A 27,576-nucleotide genomic window follows, 5' to 3' on the forward strand; every position below is an offset into this window, starting at 1 on the left:
TATTGAGGTGAGGTCGCTGGTAGGGCAAACGCCACGGTGGTGACGCTAACTGGCTTTGTTGCGGTGACAGATGACCGTGTCTTGGGATCATTATACCATCTGCCTGGCTTTCAGGTGAACTGCTCTTGACAAATTCAGTCATTACAAGGGATTTTTAAGTTTGTTGCCTTGTGGTGCTGGGGATCAAATCTAGGGCCTTATGGTAGTTTGAATGTAACTGGCCCCTTAACCCCAAAGGGAGTGGCACTAGGAGGTGTGGCATTGGTGGAGGAAGCGTGTCACTGGGGTGGGTGGGTTTTGAGGTCTCTCCTGCTCTAGCTTCACTCAGTGTGACACAGTCTACTTCCTGTAGCCTGATCAAGATGTAGCCAGCACCATGTCTGCCTGTCTGCCACCATGATAATGAACTGAACCTCTGAACTGTAAGCAGCTGCAATTGAATGTTTCCCTTTATAAGAGTTGCCGTGGTCATGGTGCCTCTTCACACACAACAACAGAAGCCCCAACTAAAACAAGCCTTGTGCGTATTAGGCACATGTTCGACCACCGGAGTTATATTCCAGCCCTTACAAGCTATTATAAAACCTCAAGGTCAAAAGCTTTTACTAGAGGCCACGCTCCTGACAAGGGACCAAAGGTACCAATGAATACTTCAGCTCCCTTTGAGTGAGACAGACACACCTGCACTCTTGGGAGGCTTGGCAGTATCACCTAGAAATGATGACGATTAACGCATTCCACTGTCAAACCGATGAGAAAAGCAGGAAGCAGACAGAAGGAAAAGTCACCTCATTTTCTATTATGATAGGTATTCAAAGGCTGTTTCAAATTAAATAAGTTCAGTTATCGCTCTAGCCAGGTTCACTAGGATCTTGTGGCCATGCCATGTGGCCACCCCTTCTAAAGCGCAGCAGTCAGTGAGCAGGCTGCCAATGGCTACAAGAGGCAGAGGAATCCCGCACGACCCAACAAGCACCAGGCTGCTGACGGCAAGGTGTCCTTTCCTCTGCAGTTTCTAAAGGTCCCACACACAGTTCTCCGAGAGAAAGTAGGGAAAATGAAAGGGAAGTCAAAATCCACCCGGAGGAAAGGTAAATAAACCCATTCATGTGAACTTCGGCTTCCAGCCAGATCCAATCAGTGTTCTCCTGTCTGCACATAGTCTTCTGTGACCTGGGACAGGGTGCTCAGGCACTGCCAGCTCAGGGCAGCCAAGAGCATGACAAACGACAGGTAGATGGGGGAGTAGTGGCTTCGGGAGATGAGCTGACAGTTGGGAAGGTTCTGTGTCCGGATGGTGGAGATGATCTGCTTGGTTTCGCTAGAAGACGGGTCTGCGTTGGGGATCCGGTGATAAATCTGTTAGGGGAAGAAGAAAGGCTACTTAGCACGGTCTCGAGTACGCCACTTGCAGACATTTTCCATGGTTGGTTCTGCCTGTTCTCATGTCACCAAGGAGAAAGCTGAAGTTCTGAGAACAGGAGTGACTTGCTACTCTGAGAAAGCAGAAGTGCCACCTAGGCGTGTCCTGTTGACGAGGAAGCCAGTCAGTGCACAGTCAGTGCACACCGCACCAAGGAGCACTAAGTGCCTGGAGAGCAGCCACCACACCACTCCAGATCCCCGTACCTCACGGTGCCTGGGGCATGTTGGCATGATGCAGTTACGCTGACCAAAGGCATGGGCTGGATGGGGAGACTCCAATCCCAGCAGCTGGGCAAAAGTAGCTCAGGTGAATGGGCCTAATGTAGCAGGAACTGCAGGGAATGCCATGCAGTCCTTCAGGACCTCCTCAGGGCTGCTCCTTACAGGAACCTCCCTCCTGCACATCTGCAGAGTCCTGTTCTCCTTCCACAGCCATGCCGCCACTGCCCCGAGTCATGCCCTTAGTGACTCACATCCGAGCCCCAGATACACTCACCTGTTCACAAGGTCAACAGAGATGGACAACCTGATTTCAGTAACTCCGGGGCCCTCCCCATTACCTGCAGCTCCTTGCTGTGGACATGAAGTGACTTGGGCCATACCTTCTCCAACTGCACAGGCCCCTGGGTACCTCTCTTCACACAAGCAAGGCCACTGCCACTTCTTCTCTTTCCCCACTACACCCTCCACAGTGCACCTCCAGGTACCGTCACCAGTCTCTTGCCTATCCCCCAAGTCTCAACTGAATCAGACTGACAGCTTACTGGCAGGAGGGATGACAAACTGAGCCAGAACTGGGGCATGAGGTGGAGAGGATGGAACAGGCATTGTACAGATGTTTAGCCAGGCACATGGTGTCCATTTCATCATTTAAGCACCCAGGAGGATGTGAGTTGAGCACAGCCTGGGCTAAAGAGTGAGATCATTTAAAAATAAACAGGACCCAGGGCTGGAGCGATGGCTCAGCAGTTAAGAGGTCTGTTTACATCATCCACATGGAGGCTCACAGCCACCTGCAACCCCAGTTCCAGAGTTCCTAGTAATGCAGGATACCTCTAACCCAGTAATGCAGGATTTCATTCTACAGAAGAAGCCAGAATACATGAAGGGTGAAGGCGGGTTGTACCCTTTTGTTTTGACATGTCATTGGCAGACATAGCAGCTTTCCATCACTATAATGGACTATCCAAATGAACTTTCAAAGAGAATGGGTTACTTTGGCTGAGTGTTGGAGGTTCTAGCCCATGACTGACCACCCCACTATTTGGAGCCTGTGGCAAGGCAACACACCATGCAAGTCCATAGTGATGTAAACCCTCTATATCCAGAACTAGGGAGTAAAATGAAGAGACCGGCCCTGTCCTCTTCAAAGCATATCCTTGCCATACACTCCATGTCCTGGCCTTTATGGGCAGGGGGAGAGACCTAGAAGGACCGGCCCCAGCCTGTGGGTAAGAAGTAGAGCATGTGGGGTTTTCACTCATGTTTTCTAGTGCTGTTAGAAGCAGAATTTTTTTTAATCTAAAATAAGTTTTAAATTATTTTTTGCATATGTGTGTTTATCTGTGTGAGTGTATGACATGTGAATGCAGGTGCCTGCAAAGGACAGAAGTGAGTGTTTGATCCCCCTGGAGCTGGAATCACAGGTGGCTGTGAGCCTCTTGGTGTGGGTGCAGGGGACTGAACCCCCAGTTCTCTTCATAAGTCGCAAACATTCTTAACCACTAAGCCCCTACACTTAACTTTAAAAATAATAGATAGGGCCTGGAGAGATGGCTGAGCAGTTAAGTACATTTGCTCTTCCAGAGGACCTGGGTTTAGTTCCAGCACCCACACAGCAGCTCACAACCATCTCTAATTCCAGGACTCAGGGATTCAAAATGCCCCCTCTGACCTCCACAGACATCAGGTACACACATGGTGCACATACATACAGGCAAAACGTTCATAGACATAAAAAATAAATCTTTACAAAAAAAAAAGTGCAGTATTGTATACATGTAATCCCAGCATGTGGGAGGCTCAGGTAAAAAGATCAGGCATTCAAGGCCAGCCTGGGCAGCAAAACAAAGCCTTGGCTTTAAAGAAAAAAAAAAAAAAAAGAACTAAAGATACTAAAAAATTTAGTATCACCTCTTTCTGATTTTCTGTTATTTCCCTATATTAATTCTATTTGGGTTTCTTTTGGGGGCAGGGTAAGAATATCAGATACTTTTGTGAAAAAAAAATCCACTGTATAATGAAAACTTGGAGATAAAATTTATTACTATTGCTGTTTTATTGATTACATATTTATGTGTGTGAACACATACATGCCATTGCACAAATGTTGATTATCTTGTTCCATCAAGTGGGTTCTGGGGACCAGACTCAGGTCATCAGGCTTGGTGAGAGGTGCTTTATATCCACCAAGCTATTTCTCTGGTCCTGTCTACTTATTTATTATAATTATTATTACAATTATTATTATTAAATTTTAAAGATTTATTTTGCTTTATGTGTATTAATGCTTTGCCTACGTGTATGTATATGCACCATGTGTGCCTGTTGGATCCCCTGGAATTGGTGTTACAGATGGTTGTGAGCCACCACTTAGGTGCTGGGAATCAAATCTGGGTCCCCTTAATAGCAACAAGTGCTCTTAACCACTTAGTCATCTCTGCAGCCCCAGTCCTATTTATTTTTATTTTATATGCATGGGTGTTTTGCTTACATGTATGTCTGTGTACCGTGTGTGTGCAGTGCCCATGGAGACCAGAGAAGGTGTGAGGGCTCTATGATGTCCCAGGGATTCCATGATTAAGGTAGATGGCAATGTCATTAACAACTAGAGTTCATGTCCAAGGCATTAGCTGGGTAACAGCCATGAAACATGTACATGATAGGAAAATAAACAAATCAAGACAGACTGCAAAGCAATCCAACATCTAAAGGATAAGCAGAAGAGGCAGAAAGGCTCAGGAGCAGGAAGAGGAGGGGTCAAACAGGAGACAAGCATCACTGAAGACAGGAAAGCAACCGGCTCCAAGGAGAAAAGAGTCATTGTGTGACTCCGGGGTGGGGGTGGGGGGATGGGGGGGGAGCAGGATTTAAAACACACTGGTTTTCCAGTTTATCAAAGGCCATCAAATCATTTCTTCCTCTTCTAGGTTATACACACCCAAGTGCTAATCTGTACAGTTAAGAAGGCCCCAAGAGCAGCCACATGGAGGCACAGAAACTTGAAAACAATGGCCCTTGCCAAGGAATTCAGTTGGCAGAGTAGGGGATGGAAGTTTCCAGGTGTTTGCCTACACATTACTTCTATCCCAAAACAGCAGGAAGAGTTCCCTGGCTGACAGGTTCGCAGGCTGCTCTGAGCCAGGCTGCTCCGGCTACTTCTGATCTATCTGTCCACCTGCTCCAGAGGACATGGGCCATCACTGCACCTCTCTGTAGGCATTAGTGGCCTCTGGGAAGCCTTTTCCTGGTACATTCTCAGTACAACTGAGGAGACAGACAGCAGAAGAGACATGCCTTCCTTCCTACAAGGGCAGAAGCGATCTGTGAGGAGAAACAGGATTGGCTACAGCTGGCATCTAGACACCAGCAGGTCTGACTGACTGATTTTGAGACAGTCTCTTATAGCTCAGGCTGGCCTCAAACCTGCGATGCAGGTGAGGATGACCTTGAACTCCTGATCCTCCTGCCTCCACCTCCCCAGTTCTGAGATTATAGCCATGTTCCACCATGGCCTCTTGATATGGTGGGTGCTGAGGATCAAACCTAGGGCTTTGTGCATGCTCAGCCAACACCACCTGCTGTGTTATATTTCCAGGCTGCACGTCTTCATTATAAAAACATCATTGGGAAATTTTCCATAAGGCTGACATAAAAGCTCAGATTTTAATGTCTGAACTTTACAATTTAAATTTTTTTCTGCATCAAATCTACTTAAATACTAATACAGACTTTACTTTGCATTTCATTGGAGTAACTTTAAAGAAAATTAGAAAACCTAGATTAGAGGTCAGCAAGCTTTCTGTTAAAGGCCCAGAGCTATTTTTAGCTATCTGGACTCCTCTGCTGTAACTACTCAACTCTGCCCTGCAGTTGCAAAAGCAGCCAACCAGGAGGGAACGCAGTGGCTGAGTTACAGCTGTGGCTTTCACAAAGGCAACTGTGCCCCCTTCGGCCACAGACTCACCCACCAGCAGTACTGAGTCCTAATAGTCAAGAAAAACACAAATAAAATTAAAAAATGAATTTTAGTGTCCATGAAAGTTTTCAAAAATGATTTTCTAAAATTAGTAATCAGAGAACCAGGTAATTCCCAAATCACGCCTGTAGTCCCAGCACTTGGGGAGTTGAGGAGGGAGGGGTTAGAGTGAGTTCAAGGCCAGCCTGAGCAGACACTATGCTCCAGTCACATATTACCTGCTATGCATGCTGGCACAGCCTGGGGAGGTATGATTTGCTGAATAAAGTGGGTTTGGCATTTGAAATGAGAGTTGCACAAACAAACAAACACACTTAAGAACTGATTACAAGTAACAGCCTTACTTTGTCTACATCTCCTACTGGAGGTTTTCAAGTGAGATCCATGATATGATAGCACATACTATACTGAGCATTTCAAACATAAATTCACTCAGCCATGCTCTGCATTAGCTTCTACCTCATATCCTTCACCCATCAAACAAGCTTGGCTGTCTCTAACATCGTCTCACAGCTCAGGAGACTTCAGAGTACAGCCTTGCTTCTTCCATGTCATCATAGGGCCTGCAGGACTCTGTGCGTGTGTTTTCTAGTAAGGGATACCAACTACTCTCTTTAGGCTACAACACTAAGTAGTGAGGACCATCTACTATCTAAACATGATCTGGTTCATCGGTGACATGATTCAATGCATAAAAACAGCTACAAATTGCCCAGAAAGCTAACTAAAAACCCACCTCTTCTATATACTGGTGTATGATAGCTTTGACAGCTGGCATGTTGGTGGCATCCATCATGAGGGTAACCGCTTGCCCCTTCCGAATCTTCACGACCCCTTTGAAAACCTGCTGATTGTTGTAACAGGCAGCCAGTGTAGCGATGGCCATTACCTACAGGTAACAGGAGAGGGAGGAATCTCAGTTCATGAAGATGTAACAAAAGGTGCTGTATGCACTCGGAGAGTTACTATAACAGAAATATATTTCAAAATAATATCTGGAAAGAATTTTCTAGTTTATCCTATTATGAATATAACCATTATCCAGTAAAAATTGTGAGATGAAAACAAGGGGAGCGGTCTGTGATCAAAAGTGAATGATTCTTATCCTGATGGAAACCTAAGCTGGGTATACAGATTTAGCTGAGCACCACTCAGAGCTGTCAGAACTACATAAAACCAAACTTCTGAGGGAGTTAATTACAGAAATAACTGGTAAAAGAAGTTAAGTGTAAGAATATAGAAGCAGGGCTGGACAGATGGCTCAATAGTTAAGAGCACTAGGTGCTCTTCCAGAGGACCTGGGTTCAATTCCCAGCACCCATATGGCAGCTCACAACTGTCTGTAACTCCAGTTCCAGGGGATCTGGTACCCTCACACAGACATACATTCAGCAAAACACCAATGCACATAAAATAAAAATAAGTTTAAAAATATATACAGAGGCTAGATCTATATTGCTATCTTGAGTACAGAAGAGGATAAAAATACTTAGGTATTTAGTGAAGAAGTTAATCCATTTATTTATTCATTTCATGTATGTAGGCAATGTGGAATGCTAAGAATCTAACTCAGGTGGTTACTCAGTGGCACGAGCCATGACTTGCTAAGATGCCTCATGTAATAGCCTTACCTGGTTTTAACAGCATGCTGGCCATGTAGGCCGAGGCCAAGCTTTACTTATTAACATAATGATCTAGCTAGTTTAGAATAGATGATGGAAAAAGGGTAAATCTAGATAGAAGGAAGGTTCTGGAAAAGCTGACTTAGTTCTTGAATGCTGTAACTCACTACTCCTGAGCAAAAGAAAACCCACCAGAGTCACTTTCTTAAGAAACCATGAACCTCAATACAGCAGAGCAAGACAGAAACTGTCTTCTACCCAGCCCAAGCACAACACTCCATACCTGTGGAATGGCACAGAAGTTAAACACACTTTGGTTCCGGAGCCTTGACAGGTAGGTGATGACGTGGGGGATATGGTGCAGGGTGTTGGTTATGAGTTCATTCAAGCACTGCACGGCCACATCTATGTTTTCCGGCTTAGCAAAGTCTTCCAGCTTCTTAACGTATCTGCCCCACACCTGATCAGTCAAGAAATACAGACAAGTCAACAGGGGCACAGGTGGAGAATTTACATGTATTATGAGGTTTCCTCAGGGGTTGGAGGGGGATCAGCATAGACCATTTAGCATGCAATGGGTGGGGCCTGGGCTTCTTGCTATCTATATGTTCTTATATCTTAAATGAACCCATTTCTATAAATCTGTATCTTGCCACATGGCTTGTGGCTTATCGGTATCTTACATGTTTCTCGTGGTGGTGGCTGGCAGTGTCTCCTCTGCCTCAGCTTTCCATTTCCCAGAATTCTCCCTTCTCTTTGTCCTGCCTATACTTCCTGCCTGGCTACTGGCCAATCAGCATTTTATTTATTAACCAATCAGAGCAACACATTCACAGCATAGAGAACATCCCGCAGCACTTCCCCTTATCTTTTTTCAAAAGGGAAGGTTTTAACTTTTACATAGTAAAATTACATATAACAAAACAAATGTAGATGCAATTCTAAACAGTCTTATTAAATAAGAAACAAGAGGCAAATGCAGAGTTAAAAGCCCAGAGATCAGAGCAGTAGCCAAGAGCTAAGACCACCTTATCTTACCACTTGCTGACGTCCTTCCCCTCAGAGAGACCTTCTCCTGTGTGGCCCATCTTTTTATTGCCTTTCTGTTCTACCTTCTCATTGGCTTTAAACTCGACCACATGATTTCCTTATCACTGCCTGTCTATATAGACCTCCAGGTCTCTATGGTTGGTACTGGGATTAAAGGTTCAGGTCACTGCTTGGCTGTATCCTTGAACACACAGAGACTCTGCCTGCCATGTGATTGGATTAATGGCGTGTGCCACCACCGCTGGACTTCTGCTAAATGGCTTGCTTTTAGCTCTGACCCCCCAGGCAACTTTATTTATTAACATACAAATAAAATCACATTTCAGCACAAATAAAATATTACCATATTTCCCCTTTCTATTATAATAAAAAGAAAAAAAGGAAAAAAGTTATAACTAATAAGAAAAACTATATACAATAAGTACAATAACTATATACAATATATATAGAACAGAAAGGCAATAAAAAGACAGGACACAGGAAGAAGGTCTCTCAGGGTAGCAAATGATAAGATGAAAGTGGTCTTAGCTCTTGGCTACTGCTCTGATCTCTGGGCTTTTAACTTTGCATTTGGCTCTGTGTTTCTTATTTAATAAGACAGTTTAGAATTTCATCTATAACCAAAGGGTAGAGCTAGGCAGGAACCTTCCTCAAGTCTGTCTGCCTAAGTCACCTGGAAGTAAGTGACCTTACATGCTCATTTTTCCACAAGATGGCTGGTCTCTTTGTTGCAGTCCCAGCACACTCAAGGCTGGGCTAAAAAATCCTGAGTTCAAGGCTAGCCAAGGCTAGCAAGGCAAATGCTCAAACTTCAGACTTTGAGATTTTTAATAAAATAGTTCCTTTTATATTAGAATATAAACTTTTGCATCTGTTATATGCATTGCAAATCCATTTTCCTCACTTTGTGACTTATCCTTTTATTCTTATTCTAAAAGCACTTGGCTTTAGAACATTTTATGAAAAGTAAGAAGAAAATCCTGGAGGGATCTCAATAAATAGTCACTGAATTTTCAAGCTTTTGTTCAACGTTTAATTAAATCAGGTCGCGTATAGTGGCCATTCTGTAGTTGTTTTCCCCCCAGCACCCGCGGGATCCAACCCATCCCACTTGTGTTGGCAAACCTACTGAGGGTTGCAGTCAGAGAGCTCAGGCTGTGGCTACAGGAGTACATTCAGGGAAAAGTCCCAGTCCTGAGAGCTCAAGTTGGTTTGCCCAGGATTTACCTATGATTTGGAGGAAGTCTGCCAGAGACAGAAAAGGTATTCATTCACAAAGCCTGAGTTCCCGGGATGCAGCCAGTCTAGCCAAAGCAAATGACTTAATTAATGGACTTTATCCATTCTGATGCTGCCAGGGTTATTTTGACTTAGTTACTTGCAACCATTGGGTTCAATGATTCATTTTTCAGAGTCTAAAACTGTTTTCCCCTAAGCATCCCATATCAGTTACCTCTTGAGGCCAAAACTCTCTTCCTTCAAGTTGGTCTTCCAGATAATCACGAATGATATTTGTTTTCTGCAGGAATAGACCCATTGAGTTGGCACACTCTGTGTCCTCACCAACTAAGGGGTCTTCAAACTCCGAGGCCGAGAACAGACGAGAAAGGCCAATTCCTACCAGTCCAGCAACGTAGTGGCAATACTGCAAAAGATTCCAGTGTAACGACTTTAATAATGACACAGAAAGGTCTTGCCAGGCATCACTAGCCACAACAGAAGGAGTCCAGAGCACAATGTCTGAGCTGTCCTTTTGATTAAAACCCAAGCACATAAAAACACACGAGATGTAACTACACCATGTTCCTGACTCCCTGTGAGCACCGCATGCCTTCAATCCACAAACACACCAGACCTACTGTCAGCCCCCCACTGCACAGATGACAAAACTGACAAACAGGTCAGTTACCTTGCCGTGGTCACTCATCTGCAAAGCCTAGGGCCACGACCCAGAGGTGTTTATTTTTATTTTATTTCTTCTCTTTTTATATTAGGGTTTGAACTGCAGAGCTTTGCTTTTTGTTTTGTTTTTCTGAGACAGGGTTTCTCTGTGTAGCTCTAGCTGTCTTGGAACTCACTCTGTAGACCAGGCTGGCCTCGAACTCACAGAGATCTGCCTGCCTCTGCCTCCCAAGTGCTGGGATTAAAGGCGTGCGCCAGGCAGGATCTTACTCCCTTTATTTTTGCCCTATTCTGTAGACCAGGAAGGCCTCAATCTTGTGACCCTTCCACCTCAGCATCCAGAGTTGCTGGCTAAAAGGGTTAGAACTATGAATCCAGCCTAACCAACATTTCTCAAAAGGTCTTAGCAAGATTTTTGGCAAATGTAATGTTTAACTGCCAAAGAATTTCTTTCCCATGAAAGTGCCTGCCCCCCCCAATCAACTCAAAAAGGGATATATGTACTGTTCACAGTAACACAAAATCCAGACTAGATATTGAAAAACATTCCTGCATCTACAGTGCTAAGAAAACTGTGTTTCAAGATAATAGCTCTTGGGTAGAAATACCTCTAGAACAGAGACCTATAATTTATCTGCCTTCAAAGCTGAATGGAAAATAATTCATAAAGCATTCAGTTATATCTGATCAGAACTTCCATTCAACACAGATGAAAAAGGGGTTAGTCCTGAATGAGCCATGCCAAGAGTTGGCCAGAACTTTTAACTCTGCATTGGAATTAGAAACTGGTCTAACATCAATCACACATGTCCTAACTTGGAGGGTATAAGCAGCAGTTCTGAAGATATTTCCACTAAGTCTAAGGGCTTTGTTTTGTTTTGTTTTGTTAGTCAAGGTCTCACTGTGTAGCCCCTCACTGTCCTGGAACTCATGGAGACCAGGCTAACCTCAAACTCACAGGCACTGTTTCCTAAGTGCAGGGATAAAAGGCACAGGCCACCACGCCTAGCCAAGTTTGGCATTTTGTTTTTGTTTTGCTCAGAGCCCAGGGTCTGATTACATCCCCTGAACCCACACTGAATCAATGAATATGTCAGTCTATTTCAAGATCTGAACCTAAGCACTGTGACAAACAAATACAATCACATAAACAAATTCTTTAGTTATTTATGAGGTCAACACATAAGTGAGCAAGCACTCCTAAATCGATCGTAGCCTACCAAGTCCTAGCCTGGCCTATATCCCACACTGCTGGTAGGGAAGAAACTAGCCAGACCAGCTACTACTGTGTTTGCTTCATCCTTCATCTCCTCAGGAAGATGCACATGCCCACAGGAAGAAGACGCACACGCCCACAGGGACAGCTCTTCTCTCGTCAGCAGTCGCTATGGATTCAGTTTCTCTAAAAGCACATGCTGGGAAGTCTCCAGTGCAACAGTGCAGAGGCGGAGATGCCTCCCTCGGGGGAGATGAAGGCCATGAAGGCTCCATCCTCATAAGTGGATTAGTGCAAGTTACAAATGGGCTTCAGGCTGGGACTTCATCTAATGCTCTGCTGTACTCTCCATCTCTCTGGACATGTTACAGTGAGAACTGCAAGAAGGTCCTCTCTAGATACAGCTTAACTTCCCAGGCATTGAGAAAGAAGGCATGAAAAACTTGGATACATCTACTAATTATTCTTTGTCTTTTTTTTGGCATCACTGGGGATCAAACCCAGGGCCTGAGGCATGCTGGACAAGCACTCTACCACTGAGTTACTTTAAAAGCAAAAGAAGAAATAACTCGTCTGGTGACTTACACACTAAAGTATGTACATGCACAGTATTCCATAATGGAAGAGAAAATAACAATTACAACAAGCATTGTTTTTAAAATCTGAAAAAGCACTGTTATTTCTGCATTATAGAAAATGATTTGGCTATTTACCTAGTATTTCACAGCACCTCAGGGATAATGTCACAATTCACTCTGGCAACAGTAAGCCCTCTGGGGTATGCACTGTCACTGACAAGAGGATTCAACTTTAAGCTAAGTGGGTATGGGGACACGGTCAACTGCAACAGATGTTGGTTAACCCAGAAAACCCAGATCTGGAGGCTCTGCTGTCCTTGCTCTGAGCTTCACCATGGTGACAGCTGGCTGTCTAACTCAGCAGAGGTGGACCCTGCTTACAGAGACACTGACCTTGTCCCAGTCCTGTTTGGAGGTCACATGCTTGTCCACAAATTCTGCCATCCCACATCCCATTTTCTGGCAGATGTCAGCAATCACTGTTTGATATTTCTCAGCCAAATTTCTAAACTCCAGGGAGATCTGAAATGGAGGCCATAAGAAAACAAAACACAAGATTACACACTTCATGTTACCAAACAGAAAGGCACAACCCCGTAGAGCTGACACGCCAGGCCAGACAGTCACTTCCCTCATCAGTCAGGTTCCCCAAGTACTTCTTTCTTGAAGCTACTGTCTTTAATTCAAGCAAATGAAAACAAAAAGTATCCAGTGAAACAAGGAAGAATTCTGTCTTTCTGGAACCCTGAGGGAAGGTCTGCATTTTTCTTCAGGCTCTACTGTGGGACACAAGCCAGGAGGGCTTCTCCCACCCTTAGGGAACCGAGTCACAGCTATGGCACAATCCTAGGTCCCAGTATCACTTGCTGCCCATTCCAAGGACATGAAGGCACATTATGGTGATAAGTCTCCTGGGACAATAAAGGCAAATCCCAAACAGGGCCAGAGGCAGATTTCATTAACTTTCAAGAGAAACTCCTCCCCTTATAGACTGGACAGGCCCTGGACAGATTACAATTAAAACACTGGCCGATTTGTTGTCCTAAGCCCCACCCTCCTTCTGAGACAGGTTCTCATTATGATATTCAGAACTGACTTCAACTCTTGGTCCCCCTACCTTTGCTTCTCTGGAATTACTGATGTGTGCAGACACGCCTGGCTGTTTTAACCTCTTCTTGTCATGTGGGTTCTTTGTTCTTTTTCAGACAAGTTGACATATATTCTGGCCTCAAACTCACTATGTAGCTGAGGCTAGCCTTGAGCTCCTAATCCTTCTGCCTCCACTGCCTTACCTCACCCAGCTACGAAGAGGCAGCAGAAAAGATGCAGAGTCAGCACCGGGTTTCTGGGGCCAGGCACCCTGGGTTCCAATCTTGACTCCCCTGTTAGGCAAGGGACTTTAATTTCTTCATACCTCAGTTTCCTCATATGCAAAAATGTAGAAAGGACAGATATACCACAGATGGTATAAGTATAAGCCAGGGGTGGTGGCATATTCCAAAGGCCAAGGCAAATATGGTGGTGGTAGTACACTCCCATAGCACTGGAGATACAGAGGCAGGCAGATCTCTCTGAGTTCGAGGCCAGCCTGGTCTATAAAGCGAGTTCCAGAACAGCCAAGACTACACAGAAAAACCCTGTCTTGAAAAAAATTTATCAACTGAGCTAAGAAATTGACCTTTAAAGTACATTCTATCTACCCTGCTTTGATAAGCATATTTTATAAGGACTAGAACCTTTTAGATTTGAATTTAAAATGCCTGATACCTTACAGGTTTTTCAAACCCAACACCCCACTCCGTTCCTTTCCCTTCCTGCCACAGCTCTGTCCAGCACTAGGACAGCACCTTTACTCCTAGAGAAAGTTGTCTCAGGGCCAGACTTCCTCTACAGCCCTTCTGAACACATCTTTGCCACATCTTCCTATCTTAAGCTGATTCCCAGAAATGAGAGGATCTCTCATTCAGATAAAAACACAGCTTCTCGATGCTTCCCCTCTATCAGGATATCAATGGCTCACAATCACAAGTGGTTTTTCTTATTTCTTTCTGGCCTATACTTTCAGCTCCCTTTTTCTCTACCTGGGACAATTCGCTGTTTCCTAACCTTCCTGTTCAAACAGGAAAAGATCAATTTGCTGCTCACCTTTGAAGCCTTCCAAAGCCAAACATTCCCTTCCCATAGGACTGCCACAAACATCAAAGAGACACTGGACTTTCCAAACGTACTAGATGAGGATCTGAAAATTATCTATCTCCCCCAAATTACTTTAACTAACATTCTCACATTTTTGTATTCTTTCTGCTGGGCAGATGAGGCTATATTAAATTTGTATGATCCATATAAGAAAATTATCCCACAACCAGAAAGCATTTAAAGGTTATAATGTCCCAGCATGAAAAGTAGTTTGGGCCGGGTGTGGTAGCCCTTAATCCCAGCAGAGGCAGGTAGGTCTCTGTGAGTTCCAAACCAGCCTAGTCTACACAGCCAGCTCCAGGCCAGCCAAGGCAACACAGTAAAAAACAAAGCGAAATGTATTTTGGGAGGCAAGTCTGGTGTTCCTCAGGAGGCTGGGGTAGGAGGGTTACAAGTTCAAGGGCAGCTTAAAACACAAAGTGAGTTCATGGTCAGCCTGGGCAAATTATTGAGAAACTATCTGAGAAAAAAAAAAGGGGGGGGGGGTAGGCTGAGAATCTAGAGTAGTATTAAATAAGAGTAGCTAGTGATCGTAGGGTCCTGGGTTCCATACCTAGTATGGAAGAGACAAACAAAACCCATTTCTATTACTAAAAAGGTGCAACCAGGTGGCTCACAGCATTTCATCTCCGTTAGCAGGGCTCAAAGGCTCACAGTGAGTTTCAGAGCAAACACATTCACTGGCTGTCGGGTACCTGAAGGACACCAATGCCCCAGGTCCTTCCCTACGTCAGAGCTCTAACAGCTTACTCATTTCTCCAGACTTTCTCAGAGTCAGAGTACAGCATACCGTATTTTGGGCTTTGACCCTGAAAACATGATCTCGGCAAGTGGAAACAGACCTTTCCCAAAAGGAGTCTTTCTCAAACCTGGCTGGACTCCTCTCTATTCACCTGACTCTCTCCCACTCAGATGTACAGACTAGATTCCTTCACTGTCAAAGTCCTATAAGGACGTTCTCCAAAACGCTAGCAAATATGCACAAAACGAATGCGCTCTTTGGGGTATCAGGAACCACATGACTTTGCTAAACACGCAAATTCTAGAAAAAGAAGTGAGGTCCATGGACAACATGAACTTGAAGAGGACTCCTCTAAAGCTTGGGCTTTAACTCTAATCCACCTCAAGAGCTAACACCTACAGAACACTTAGTATGCATCAGGCACGCCTAAGAACTTTATACCTAAGAAACTACCCAACTCTTGCAGCTCTACCCATGCAGATTGAAATACTGAGTCACAACTAAGGGAAAGTTCCAAGGATCTCACCTGACTGCTGCAGGAGCCCATACCCCACCCACAGGTGTGATCCATGCTGAACAACAATCTCAGACTGCCAGCCTCACTACAGGCAACAAGTCTGTGTGAGCCAGTCTGGAAATCCATTTTTTTAAAAAAATATTTTGAGAGTCTATCTTTTAGAAGCCTGAAATGTGAATGCATCTTTCTGTAAGAACAGACTAGGGACTTGTAGTATAGAACTGGGGAGCTGTTATCATCTCTACCATACAGAGAGAAACCAAGGTAGGGAGGGGGTATATATCTCATTACCAGTTAGTAAGCTGGGATTCTAACCAGAAAGGTCTGGCTCTGGACTCTCAGCTGCCAGAGTTCTTAGCCATCACATCTGGCTGCCCTCCAACTGTCCCACTAATTATCACCATAGGTCCCCAGAGGAGAGGCCACTACCGTGGGGAAGTCCTCCAGCACTTGGCGGTCCTTCTCCTTGCTCTCCGTGAAGCGCCACTCTGGTTCGTAGAGGAAAGTGTGAAAGTTGCGCAGCATCGGGATCTTCTTCTCCACACTGATGGTCATGTCATCCTCCACAGTGTCCAGAGCTCGGAGAACCAGGTAAAACACGCATACTGCATGGCTGTAAAAAAGGAAAGGCTGTTAGCATGGCAACAAGCATGTGCTTTTCAACATTTATTTATCTATTGTGTGTGTGTGTGTGTGTGTGTGTGTGTGTGTGTGTGTGTATGTGTCTGATGTGTGTGTGAGCATAAATGTACCCCAGCACATGTGGGACACAGCTTCTGGGAATCAGTCTTTCCTTAGCACCATGTGAGTTCTGGGGACTCAACTCAGGTCACCAGGCTTGGCAGCAGGTGCCTTTACCTGCTGAACTATTTCATCAGCCTCTTTTTGAAAACACTTATTTTTAAATAACATTTAAAGCAGAACAGCGCTTCCTGCCTGTAATCTCCGCTCTGGGGAGTTCAGGACAACCAGGGCTGCAAAGTGAGACCCTACTTCATAACTGTCATTTAACTTGTTCCAGGCCATTTCTAAGGTGTCTCACCAGTAGCTCTGCAGGGCTACAAAGTGATATCCAAAGCCTAGCATATTTAGCACTTAGATCCGTTCCCGTCTTAATGGGAGTAATGCACTCTACAGTCTATTTATAAAAAAGTAAAATGAAATGCTGAGCAGGTGGATGCCATACCACTCCTAGAATGCTTCATGTTTAACCAATGCATGTCAGGGACCAACAGGCAACTGTTTAGAGGGAACGAGTATTTAACTTTTCAGCGTGAATGCTGTCACAGTAACTGGTGTAAACTTGTGCGTAACGTGCACAAGAGGAAGCTTCTGAAGGCTCAGTATGCTTAAAATGTCAGGTGACAAGCAGGCCAAGAAAAACGCCGGGCCTGCTCACTGACAGATGCAGGTGCCAGGACTAAGCGAAAGGAATAAACATGGCTGCCCCACCCCCTTCTCGGGAAGGGCTGGCCTGAAAGGACGCTGGTAGATGGCCAGGTGCCTGGAAGGGCATTTGCAAGTAAACACGTGGGCGTAGTGGAGGGGGGTTAGTCCTGCTTAAGCCACAACAAGGAGCCCATAATTCTAAGTGGCGAGTCAACGTGGCTGCAGCGACTCCAAGTCCCCTGGAAAAGCGGACCTCCCCCAGTCGGGGTTCTCCACTAACCGCATTTCCCCATCCAGCGCCTGGATGACGGCGGCGAAGCTGCGACTGGTTTGATTCAGATACTTGTAGCAGGTCTTCAAGCTGCTGCTGAGGGAGTCCTGTGGGCAGAGAAGACACACCGTGGTGGCAGACGTGGAGCAGGAGTGGGGCTGGGGCAGGCAGCTGGCAGCTGGGCTCCGTGCCCGGGACCAATCCTTGCAAGGCCAGGAGGTCGGGGGCCAGGAGCAGCCCCGTGGGGGCGAGCCGGGAGTCCTGGGCGCGGCGACCGGGCTAAGTACCAAGGTGCGCTTGACCAGGGCCATGGCCTTGGTGCTGCCGGTGGCTGCCATGAGGAGTGTGGCGTGGAGCCCTTCCTCCATAGGCCCACCTCAGGGCTGGCTCTGGCCAGAGTGGAGGAGCCTCACTGAACAACACCACACGACACGTGCAGGTCCTGGCCACGCCCACTACCGCCTCTGGCCACGCCCCCACCGGCACGAACCCCGTGCTCTCCCTCCCTGTGGTGGGGTTTTTCCTAGACAAAACTATCAAGACAGGCTCCTCTGAATCTTCTTAACTAGGCTGGCCCTTGGTAAACGGAAGTGCTCTGTGTTTGTTTTGTGTTTGAGGCCAGTCTCTTACGACCCAGCTCTGGCTGGCTCGGAAATCACTACGGAGACCAGGCTGGCCTCGAACTTGACTGTACAACCATTCTACCTCTACCTCCCGAATGAGTGCTGGCATTACACGTATGGACCACCACATCCAGCAATGTGTCTGTCTTTGCACAGCCCAATTTCAGCTGAAACTGTCCAACCTAAACAAGTGACCACACTGGCCCACCTAAACAATAACCCCGTACCCTCCGAAGTTTCTCTTAATAATCAGGAGTGAGCCCAGTTCTACCCCGAGGCTTCTTTACCCCACTGCAAACGTTTTCTTCTGAAGATCATCTGCACTGCTTTCCTGACCCTAGCCCAGTTAAGACTGCCAGAAACCTACAACCGCTGCTCTTAGAAGCGCAGCGATGTGCAGTGAGCTGGTCTTCGCAAGGAAAAACATGGAAGGACGATAAACACTTTGCAAAGAACTAGGGGTTTGGAAGATGTCTTACAAACGCCAACACAAAACTGCCGTTTTGTGCTGTGTGTGTGTTTTATATGAACGTTTTATGAGCAGGAAAACCGAGCTGAAGGTACAGAATTTCCCCGTGCCCTGTGTGTGTGTTTTATATGAACGTTTTATGAGCAGGAAAACCGAGCTGAAGGTACAGAATTCCCCGTGCCCCTTGCACACAATCTCTCCACTCATTCTAAGAAATGGGAAACACAATTACCTAACGAGGGAGTCCTTTTTGAAATACAGCAGCATATCTGCTAGAAGGCAATCCACAGTTGCACTGGAATGTTAGAGGACCTTGGACCCTGGTGGGTCCTGTGAGCTGTGTCCTTTATTTGTATTTCCTACATTTCCTAATATGGATACACATTATTTTGTCCAAAGAGTAAGGCTTTCTTTTAAAGAAAAAAAAAAGATATATAATCCTGAGTTTCATTGCATTGCCATTTCCAATAACATATATTAGTGAAAAACAATACTTACTAATCAGCCTATTTAAGTAAAATTCATAGTCTAGAACATGAAAATAACCCCTAGTTTCATGAATAAAGCAATACATTCATGGACAATTTTAAAACAATACACTCTTTCAAAATGTGGAAAGATAAAATTTCATAGGAAAAAAACTCAAAACTCTCTTTTGAGACACTGTCTTATTACTCTTGTAGCCCAGGCAGGCATGGAACTCACGGCAAGCCTCCTGCCTCAGCCTCTTCACTGCTCACATTACAGCTGTGACCCATACCCAGCAGCTCTTTGCACAGCTCACTGTCATTAGGCCCCATGAGTTTCATCTGCAGTGATAATGGTCTGGGGGTGGCTCTCACCAGGACTGGCAGCGAATGCAAAGGACAGCCACTGGCTTTGCAGAGGAGTCTTAGGGAGACGAGCCACAGGCCTTGCTTCCTTTGTTCCCTCCACATCCCTTCTTTTTTGTTTCTGGTTTCAGTACATCACCCTGAATAATAAGCCCATAAAAATGACCAAGAATAATCCTATTAAGAACTGTACTGCTCCGAATGCTGGCAAGACCTCATAGCTGTGGACTTCCAGTATGTATGTCACAGCTACTGTCCCTACAGCCTCTCCATGTTCCCTGCTGCTTGAGGCTAAGTACACATCCAGAACTCTCCAATGAGGGAAAACAGTGCTCAAGGGCATTCAGGGCGAGGGTAAAGACTTAGGCTCTAATTGACAGCTACCAGCACCACCCCTACTTCCCCACCCCTGCCATAGTCTCCCCCACGCCTATTTTTGGGTTTTTCGAGATAGGGTTTCTCTGTGTGGTCCTGGCTGTTCTTGAACTTAATCTGTAGACCAGGCTGGCCTTGAACTCAGAGATTCGCCTGGCTCTGCCTCCCTAGTGCTAGGATTAAAGACGTGCACCACCACTGCCCAGCCTTCTTCCCTTATTTTTAAGATTTATTTATGTATTATGTACATAGAAGAGGGCACCAGATCTCATTACAGATGGTTGTGAGCCACCATGTGGGTGCTGGGAATTGAACTCAGGACCTCTGGAAGAGCAGTCGGTGCTCTTAACCTCTGAGCCATTTCTCCAGCACCATCTTCCCTTATTTTTAATAAGACAGGTTTGCTTAGGACAAGAAAAACAAAACCTCAAAATCCCATGAACCTCAGAACTGGACTCAACAGCAAGATTAACAACTGCCATTTATTGGGCACCTACTGCATGCCAAACACAATACAAACATTACCTTTAACCCTTCCAAAATGTGTAAGGAAGATGCAACAGGCCTGGAACTTCAGTCCATGCCACACAGGTAGCAGATCATACTTTTTAGTGTTTTTTAAAACAAACCATAAAGTGTGCGTATAGCCAATAACGTCGAGTCTTAAGGAAAAAAAAACCTTTCAGTTAGCCAGGCATGGTGGGCATGGCTGTGTCTTAGTACTTGGAAGGCTGGGGTAAAGGGTGAAAAAGTAGAAGCCATCTGGGCTACACCCCAAGACCCCTTGGCATAAAGGAAAACAAAAAATTAAAACAAAACCCCTTTCATTCCCAGCCTGGAGCTGGCAGGCTGTGGCTAAGGCACTGTACCTCTGTGTACTATCTTACTGATGATAAAGAAACATGGGGATTAAGTTACTGACAAGAACATGTATGTCTAAATAGTAAGCCAGATCTTAGAAAAGGTTGACTTCTTCTATTTAATTTTTTTTTAAGGTACTGTCTCAGTGTGTAGCCCTGGCTGGCCTGGAACTCTCAAGAGATCTGCCTCCCTGTTCAAAGATTAAGAGCATGCACCACTATGTCTGGCCTGAACCACATTTATTCTTTGTTGCCAAAATAATCAGCCCTCAATATTGTTCAGGGTACATTTCCCTCAGGGTTTTCTTATTGCTGTTACTTAAGAAAGAAAGAAATGTTAAATAAATGAAGGGATATTAATTTTCCTGTTTGTTTCCCCTAATTAAAGGTATATTCATTCAACTACTCTTATTTATTTATGTATCGACCTGAGATATTACCATGGCATTTGGAGGGGAGGGGTCTTAAAAAACTTCTGGGCTCACATGAGCTTCCTGCCTCCATTTCTGGAATAGCATGCACTTCAGTGGTAGCACTTGGGTTCAATTCTCAACACTGGGGAGTTGGGACGCACGCACAGGAGGTGGAGGTGGAGGTGGAGGTGGAGGTGGAGGTGGAGGTGGAGGTGGTGGTAGTATGGCTACAAAGTGCTCAGCAAAAACACACTGGTCCTCAAAATCCTTGAGGGAAAAGGAATAGCCCAAGCCTCACTTTCTTTGCCCCTGACCATGGCCGCCCACAGTGTTCAAGAGTCTCCTTTTATAGAGGAGAGAGAGAAACAGTCCCCTGCTCCAGATCACAACCCTAAAATCTGCCATCCCCTGACCTCACCCCTCCCACCTCTTGTGACTTGCTTTTTGGTAATTTCTGCTTGAAACTCTGGTTATTTGCCTTACCTCCCTCTCCCAATAGAACACGTTTGACAAAAGCCAAGTCTCTGCCTAGGTTTTTTGTTTTGTTTTTAAATTACATATACCACCCTGGCCTGCTAACTGGGTTCATGCAACACCTGAGCTTTTTAAGCTGACTAGCCTCCAAGCTAGAAAGAAGCACAGAGGTGCATATGTGACCAGGCCTGGTGGGCATCCCAGAGACACCTGTAATCTGCAAAATGGCAGCAGCAACGGTATTTGTCCCTTTCAGATTATTAAGAGTGACAAAGTGCACTAAATTGTAAACATGGACACAAAAGTCTGTGACTCTTCCCATCATGAGGGATTCTTTTTCTCCTCCCTCATACCTGGCTCCTCTGGTGACATTTGGGGTCCAACTGGACAGTAACAGATGTGACACATGCAGAAGTCTGAAAAGTGTGTGGGTATTGTGGTCTGCTCCCTTCCAGTGTCCAGGAGTCCCAGGACAAGCCTGCAGGCTGGTGAGATGGGTGTCCCCCCTATCCTGGCTGTACCCTGCTATCCACCCCTTCATCCAGCCACAAGCTGCCTGTCAGCTGAGCAGGCCATGGAGAAATGGACCCAGCTGTCCCAGACAACTGTGAACTAAGTAACAGTTGTTCCTTTAAACCACTAAGGTTGGTTTCCTAAAATTAGGACAAATATACACATAGCATATTTTACACTAAGCCATCTTTTAGTCGTTCACTAGCATTAGGAAGCAGCACATGTTTCTACAATCCCAGCCCTAAGCAAAAGTTAAATGAGAAGCTGGCAAGATGTCTCAGAGGATTGGGATGCTTGCTGAACAAGACTGGCCATCTGAGTTCAATTCCTGAAACCCACGTAAAAAAAGATGGTGGAGCCGGGCAGCGGTGGCGCACGCCTTTAATCCCAGCACTCGGGAGGCAGAGGCTGGCGGATCTCTGAGTTCAAGGCCAGCCTGGGCTACCAAGTGAGTTCCAGGAAAGGCGCAAAGCTACACAGAGAAACCCTGTCTCGAAAAACCAAAAAAAAAAAAAAAAAAAAAAAAAAAAAAAAAAAAAAAAGATGGTGGAGAGAACCAACTCCACAAAGTTGTCCTAGGACTGCCATGTGTGTGCAGTGGCATGTGCTAGAACTCACAGAAATCCACCTGCCTCTACCTCCCAAGTGCTGGGATTAAAGTCTTTTTTTTTTTTTTTTTTTTTTGGAGACAGGGTTTCTCTTAGTTTTGGAGCCTGTCCTGGAACTTACTTTGTAGACCATGCTAGCCTTGAACTCATAGAAATCTGCCTGCCTCTGCCTCCCAGTGTTGGATTAAAGGTGTGTGCCACCACCGCCCGGCGGGATTGAAGTCTTGTTAGACAAAAAAAAAAAAAAAAAAAAAAAAAAAACTTTTACTATTTATTTACTTACTTATTTTTGTAGACAGAGGGCAGTGTGTGCCACAGCAGGTATGTGGGGGTCAGAGCTGTGCTCCGTCCACTTCTACCGTGTGAGTCTGGGGAGTTGAACTTCGGTTGTTAGGTTTGATGGCCACTGCCCACGGCTGTGCTACCTTGCCAGTCAGGCTACTTAGTTCCTAAGTTCCTTTGCTGTTCAAAGCCTCTGAACCACTTAGGACAGGCATTTGTGTGCAACAAGCTGGTGTGTCCACCTCTTAGCTGGCTTTGGACGAGCTGCTTAGTGTACCTCTGGGCTTCATTACCCTAAGCATATCTGGATAAAGAGAGCTCTCAGGGGGATGGAGAGACGGCTCGGTGGTTAAGAGAAAGTACAGCTCTTGCAGAGGACTGGAATTCAGTTCCCAGAATTGGTATCAGACAGTTCACAACCACCCCTAACTCTAGCTCCAGGGGAATCTGATGCTCTCTTCTGGACTCCACAGGTACTGTACTCACCTCCACAAAGTCACACAGACACACACACACAATTAAAAAATAAAAGTGAATCTTTTTTAAGAGAGTGAACAAGCTCTGTGCTCAGACTGAGAGTCAAAACCCAGCTTCCACGCCATAGCTACAGGACCTCAGCTAACTTACTAAGCTCTCTGAGCCCCATCTACAGAACAGGAAAACAGTAGATCCGCAAAGGGAGGCTGGATGTTTATGTAACAACAGATGGGAGGTATGTAAAATAGTGTTTGGCACATACCAAGAGCTAAATAAACTAACTAAAAGGAAGACATTTCAGTTTCAAAAGTCTTTCAGCAAGGTACATGATGGAGGAAAAAGTGCCAGACATGTGTCATTACAGATCTGGAGTGCCCACAGTTGTAAGTCCACAGCGTGAGGAGACTGCCTGAAAAAGCAGGTGAACACTGGCGAGGGGTGAGCAGGTCAAGATCAGACGCAGAAGCGCCTTGTCTGACATCAACAAGTGTGTTCAGCTCTGAGCTAGATCTGGACAGGCTACTGCTGTAGTTGTTTCTGAATATTTAATTTCTTAATAAAAATAAATGAAGAGAATGAAGTAAATATGACAAAAAGAATACATACTGAACCTCAGGTACAGTTTGTTATATCTTTTGATATTTTTTTTTTGCATGAACTATCTTGTAATGAAAACGAATTTTTAATTGGGCTTGGAGGCTAACACCTGCAATCCCAGCACTCAGGAGGCTCAGAGTTCAAAGCCAGCCTGATTGAGTTCCAGATCAGCTTACACCCTGTCTCAAAAAACAAAACGTCCAGAGTGTTATCACTTAATGCCATCTTAAGGTATGGGAACTAGAAATAATGGTATCAATAAGAAAGAAATGTAAAGTTCTGAAGCAGCCAGACCAAAACTGCCCAAGTACCTTGTAATCATGGAAACTGAACTTTAAGGGAAAAGGAAGATCTGGGACATGGCCTGGGAAGAGTACCATCCTATAAGTAACTAAATGCACATAGCTTTGTAACAATATTTTTTGGTCTGTTGTTCGAAATGCTCTCACTATGTATCCACGGCTAGCCTCAAAACTCGATATGTAGATCAGGCTGACCATGAACTCCTAGAGAGCCATCTTCATCTTCTTCCTTTATGGTTGGATTAAAGGCGTGTGCACCACCACCCCTGCCTATGAATCAGTATTCTTAGAGACCATGAGAGTTTAATACTTTAAGGTCTGTATGCAAAATCAAATATGAATCTCCCTTTGGCTCTAAAAGCAGAGCAAAGGGTAGAAGTTCAGTCCAAGACTTTCTAACACTTGAACTTCCTGGAATGGGAGGAGACAGTGAATACACACCTCCCCAGAGGGTGAATTACCATCACCAGAGGTGTCAGCAGACCAAACAACCTGGACTGTAAGCAGACAGTCTTTATCTTAGGTTCCAGATCCCTGGGACTACAAGGCCAGCCTGGTCTACACAGTAAGTTCCAAGGCAGCAACAACTATACAGTGACACCCTGTAGATCAAAGAGAGAATCTTACATCCGAACGAGGCTAAAATATAGACTCTTACATCTGAAAGTGAGTTTGAGAGCTGACTGCTAGACTACAGGAGCTGAAGAGTTAAACAGTACTAGAGACAGCAGGGAAGCGAACCTCACATGTCAGAACTCCTTCTTCAGATGTCTACAACACAAAACAATGTGTGACACTTTGTAAGGGTCCTGACAAGATGGAACTGGCAGTGACTGGAGAAGGCAGAAGTGAACAGCCTGTCACTGGAGCTGTCACAGACCAAGTGTGTGTGTGACAAAGCAGAGAAGCTTTGCTTTTGGTCACTTATCATTGCAAGAATCTAACAACTGTGCATCCTCTCTTTGTATTTATGTCTTCAATGGTCTTCTGTCTATGCTCTTGACTACACTGCCATCCATGCTTTACCCAGCACAGCACCTACTTATCACAGTGCAGGTGTCCCTTCAGTAAGTGTCTGCAGAATGGCAGCAAGGTGGCACTTGTCCGAGCTAAATCTTTTTGGGGAGGGGGGAGGGGGGAGGTTCAAGACAGGTAGCTTTGCACCTCTCCTGGAACTCACTATGTAGCCCAGGCTGGCCTCGATCTCACAGAGATCCGCCTGGCTCTGCCTCCCAGTGCTGGGATTAAAGGCGTGCGCCACCTGCCCAGCCCGAGCTAATCTTAAAAACTGAGGATTCTGTGTTACGAGAATATCAAAGCGTTTTAACAAAAGACACCAATCAAGAATCTCTTTAAATAAAATACAGAGTCTGTGATGTTTCCAATGGAGGGGAAATTTTTTAAATTTTTGATGTAACCCATTAATTCAAGCAACAGTTACATACATTTATTAGGCATCATAAAAGCACGCATTTAACAAAGGGTACAGTGCGATGAAATACAAGCAAAAACCAAGTTCTGGCTTTCCGGCAGCCAGTAGCTAGTAAGAACTTGGGGATTATGTGCGCACAACAACAAAAAAAAAAAAACATAGGAAGCACCCAGGAAGAAAACAGTGGCTGCAGGAAGGTGAGGATATGAGGGAGGTGATGTGTCTGAAAACTGGAAGCAGTGGGTGGATGTGGAATTAAGTTTTCATTCCAGAAGAGATAGGCATATAATCATTCCTACAGGGTTCCTTATGTTCACAAAATTTTCCCCAACCCTGTTCTAGCTAATCTCAATTCTGGAACGCGGCCGTTGGAGTAAAAATAAACCCCAAGTTGGGGAAAATAAAGTGCGCAGCCAAAGTGCGCACAGGTAAAGCAATGGCTGGAACAGGCAGAAACCTTTGAAATCAGGTGGGGGGTAGGGCGGGGCCTGTCAAGAGGACGGGGTCCAGCCGGGATGCGCGACCCAGGCCGGGACCCCGCCTTCCACGGACCCGGGGCGTCCGAGGCCGCCCTCCCGTATGGGCCACAGAACCGCGAGGGTACAGGGATGCTCGGCCTACCTGGTCCATCTTGGGTATGAACTTCCGCTGGCCTCCCATGCGGAATCGCAGCAGGTTGTAGAACTCCTCCGGGTGGCCTAGGCACTTGACGAACTCCATCCTGGCGGCTGCCGGACGCGGGGCTCACCTGTCTGGATCTCCAGCTCCCGGCGGTGTCTAAGATACTGGGGACCAGCGAGGGCGAGGAGGCGGGGCCAGCGCTGGACGCTCCGCCCACCTCCCGCCCTCCTCAACCGGCTGCGCCGCTCGCGAAGCCGGCCTAGGGCGAGCGCTGTGGACTGACGGGCGCTGATTGGGCAGGGCCTCTCGCACCAGGAAGACGCCGGCCAATCGGAGGCCGGAGGAGTCTGGCGCGATGACCCACACCCTAGAGTCTGATTGGAGGGCTAGAAAGAGGCCAGCGAACGCGATTGGTGCCCCGAAGAGGGCCTTTGTTTGCGGGAAGCGTGTCGGAGGTGGGGAGCGAGCGCCGTGGGTGGGTGGGTGGGCGTTCGGGACCGTCCCGATCCACGCGTTCCCGGGTGCTGGGAGGAGAGGTTCGCTGGCTCCTGCGTGCCACCGCCCCCAGTTAGCATTTACCTGGAGACGCCTAAGGGATGGGCTAGCCGAGCGGTTGTCGCACTGGGAGGGGGCGGGGACTGGAAACGCGGCTGGCGGCTTGCAGGTAAGCCGTGGCGGATCACGTCTTGCTTTCCTCCGAGGAGAGTTTCCTGCGGCTTTCCTGAGCTCCAAGGGGGACAGCGCACAGTATTTCTCAGGCTTCCCCCGTCCCTCATTTGTGAGACATCATGGTGATGGTTCTTGGGTCGTATTTTCAAAGCTGCTAAAAACAAAGGGAACTGGGCTGTTGATGGACATACCTCTCTCTCATGGTCTGGTTAATGTGAACCAGGATTTATGTGGTGCCTGCAAAATCTGCACAAGGTTGGACCCCGTTTGGGGTGAGAGGGACAGCCAACCACCCCTCCAGTTAAGGGTTGCAAGGGTCGGGAAGGGCTCCCTCCCTTAAGATCTGTATGTGGTTAATGGTTGCTAGTGGAATAACTTTTTTAAAAAAGTTATTTAGCATAAACGATACACAAGTTTTATTATGGACTCTTCATACATGTATATAGTGTATTTTGATTATATTCTGGTGATATTTTATTTGTGCTGTAATGTGGTTTTATCTGTATGTTAATAAAGTTGCCTGGGGATCAGAGCTAAGAGCAAGCCATTAAGCAGAAGTCTGGTAGTGGTAGCACATGCCCTTAATCCGATCACAGGGCAGGCAGAATCTCTATGTGACACACGCCTTTAATCTCAGTACCAACCATAGAGACCTGGAGGTCTGTATAGACAGGTAGTGATGAGGAAGTCGTGTGGTTGGGTTTACAGCCAATGAGAAGGCAGAACACAAAGGCAATAAAATGACAGGACACAGGAAGAAGGTCTCTCAGGGGAAGGACAGCAGCGAGTGGTAAGATAAGGTGGTCTTAGCTCTTGGCTACTGCTCCATCTCTGGACTTTTAACTCTTTATTTGGCTCTATGTTTCTTATTTAATAAGACCATTTAGAATTCCATCTACAATATTCCCTTTAATCCTCATGT

General features: G+C 45.9%; 1 protein-coding gene across 1 annotated transcript; it reads right to left on the reverse strand.

Annotated features, from left to right (window-relative positions):
• Nucleotides 1-779: 779 nt before the first annotated feature.
• Fdft1 (farnesyl-diphosphate farnesyltransferase 1) lies at nt 780-26,313 on the reverse strand. The gene is made up of 8 exons (XM_042284998.2): nt 25,986-26,313; nt 17,116-17,213; nt 15,876-16,059; nt 12,385-12,513; nt 9,749-9,940; nt 7,529-7,705; nt 6,360-6,512; nt 780-1,359 (listed from the first exon to the last, which is right to left on the reverse strand). The coding sequence occupies exons 1-8, from the start codon at nt 26,082-26,084 to the stop codon at nt 1,138-1,140; spliced, it is 1,254 nt and encodes a 417-aa protein (XP_042140932.1). The 5' UTR covers nt 26,085-26,313; the 3' UTR covers nt 780-1,137.
• Nucleotides 26,314-27,576: the final 1,263 nt, after the last annotated feature.

The sequence above is a fragment of the Peromyscus maniculatus genome, chromosome 9, assembly GCF_049852395.1.
Source record: "Peromyscus maniculatus bairdii isolate BWxNUB_F1_BW_parent chromosome 9, HU_Pman_BW_mat_3.1, whole genome shotgun sequence".
Lineage (NCBI taxonomy): Eukaryota > Metazoa > Chordata > Mammalia > Rodentia > Cricetidae > Peromyscus > Peromyscus maniculatus.

Excerpts from the sequence above, each read along its gene's own strand:
- Fdft1 (XM_042284998.2), bottom strand. The coding sequence starts at position 26,084 with ATGGAGTTCGTCAAGTGCCTAGGCCACCCGGAGGAGTTCTACAACCTG. Across the intron at positions 7,706-9,748 it reads GAGAGTTTTGGCCTCAAGAG|GTGTGGGGCAGATACGTTAA; the intron begins GTAACTGATATG and ends TTGACTGATCAG. Across the intron at positions 1,360-6,359 it reads TACACCAGTATATAGAAGAG|ATTTATCACCGGATCCCCAA; the intron begins GTGGGTTTTTAG and ends TTCCCCTAACAG.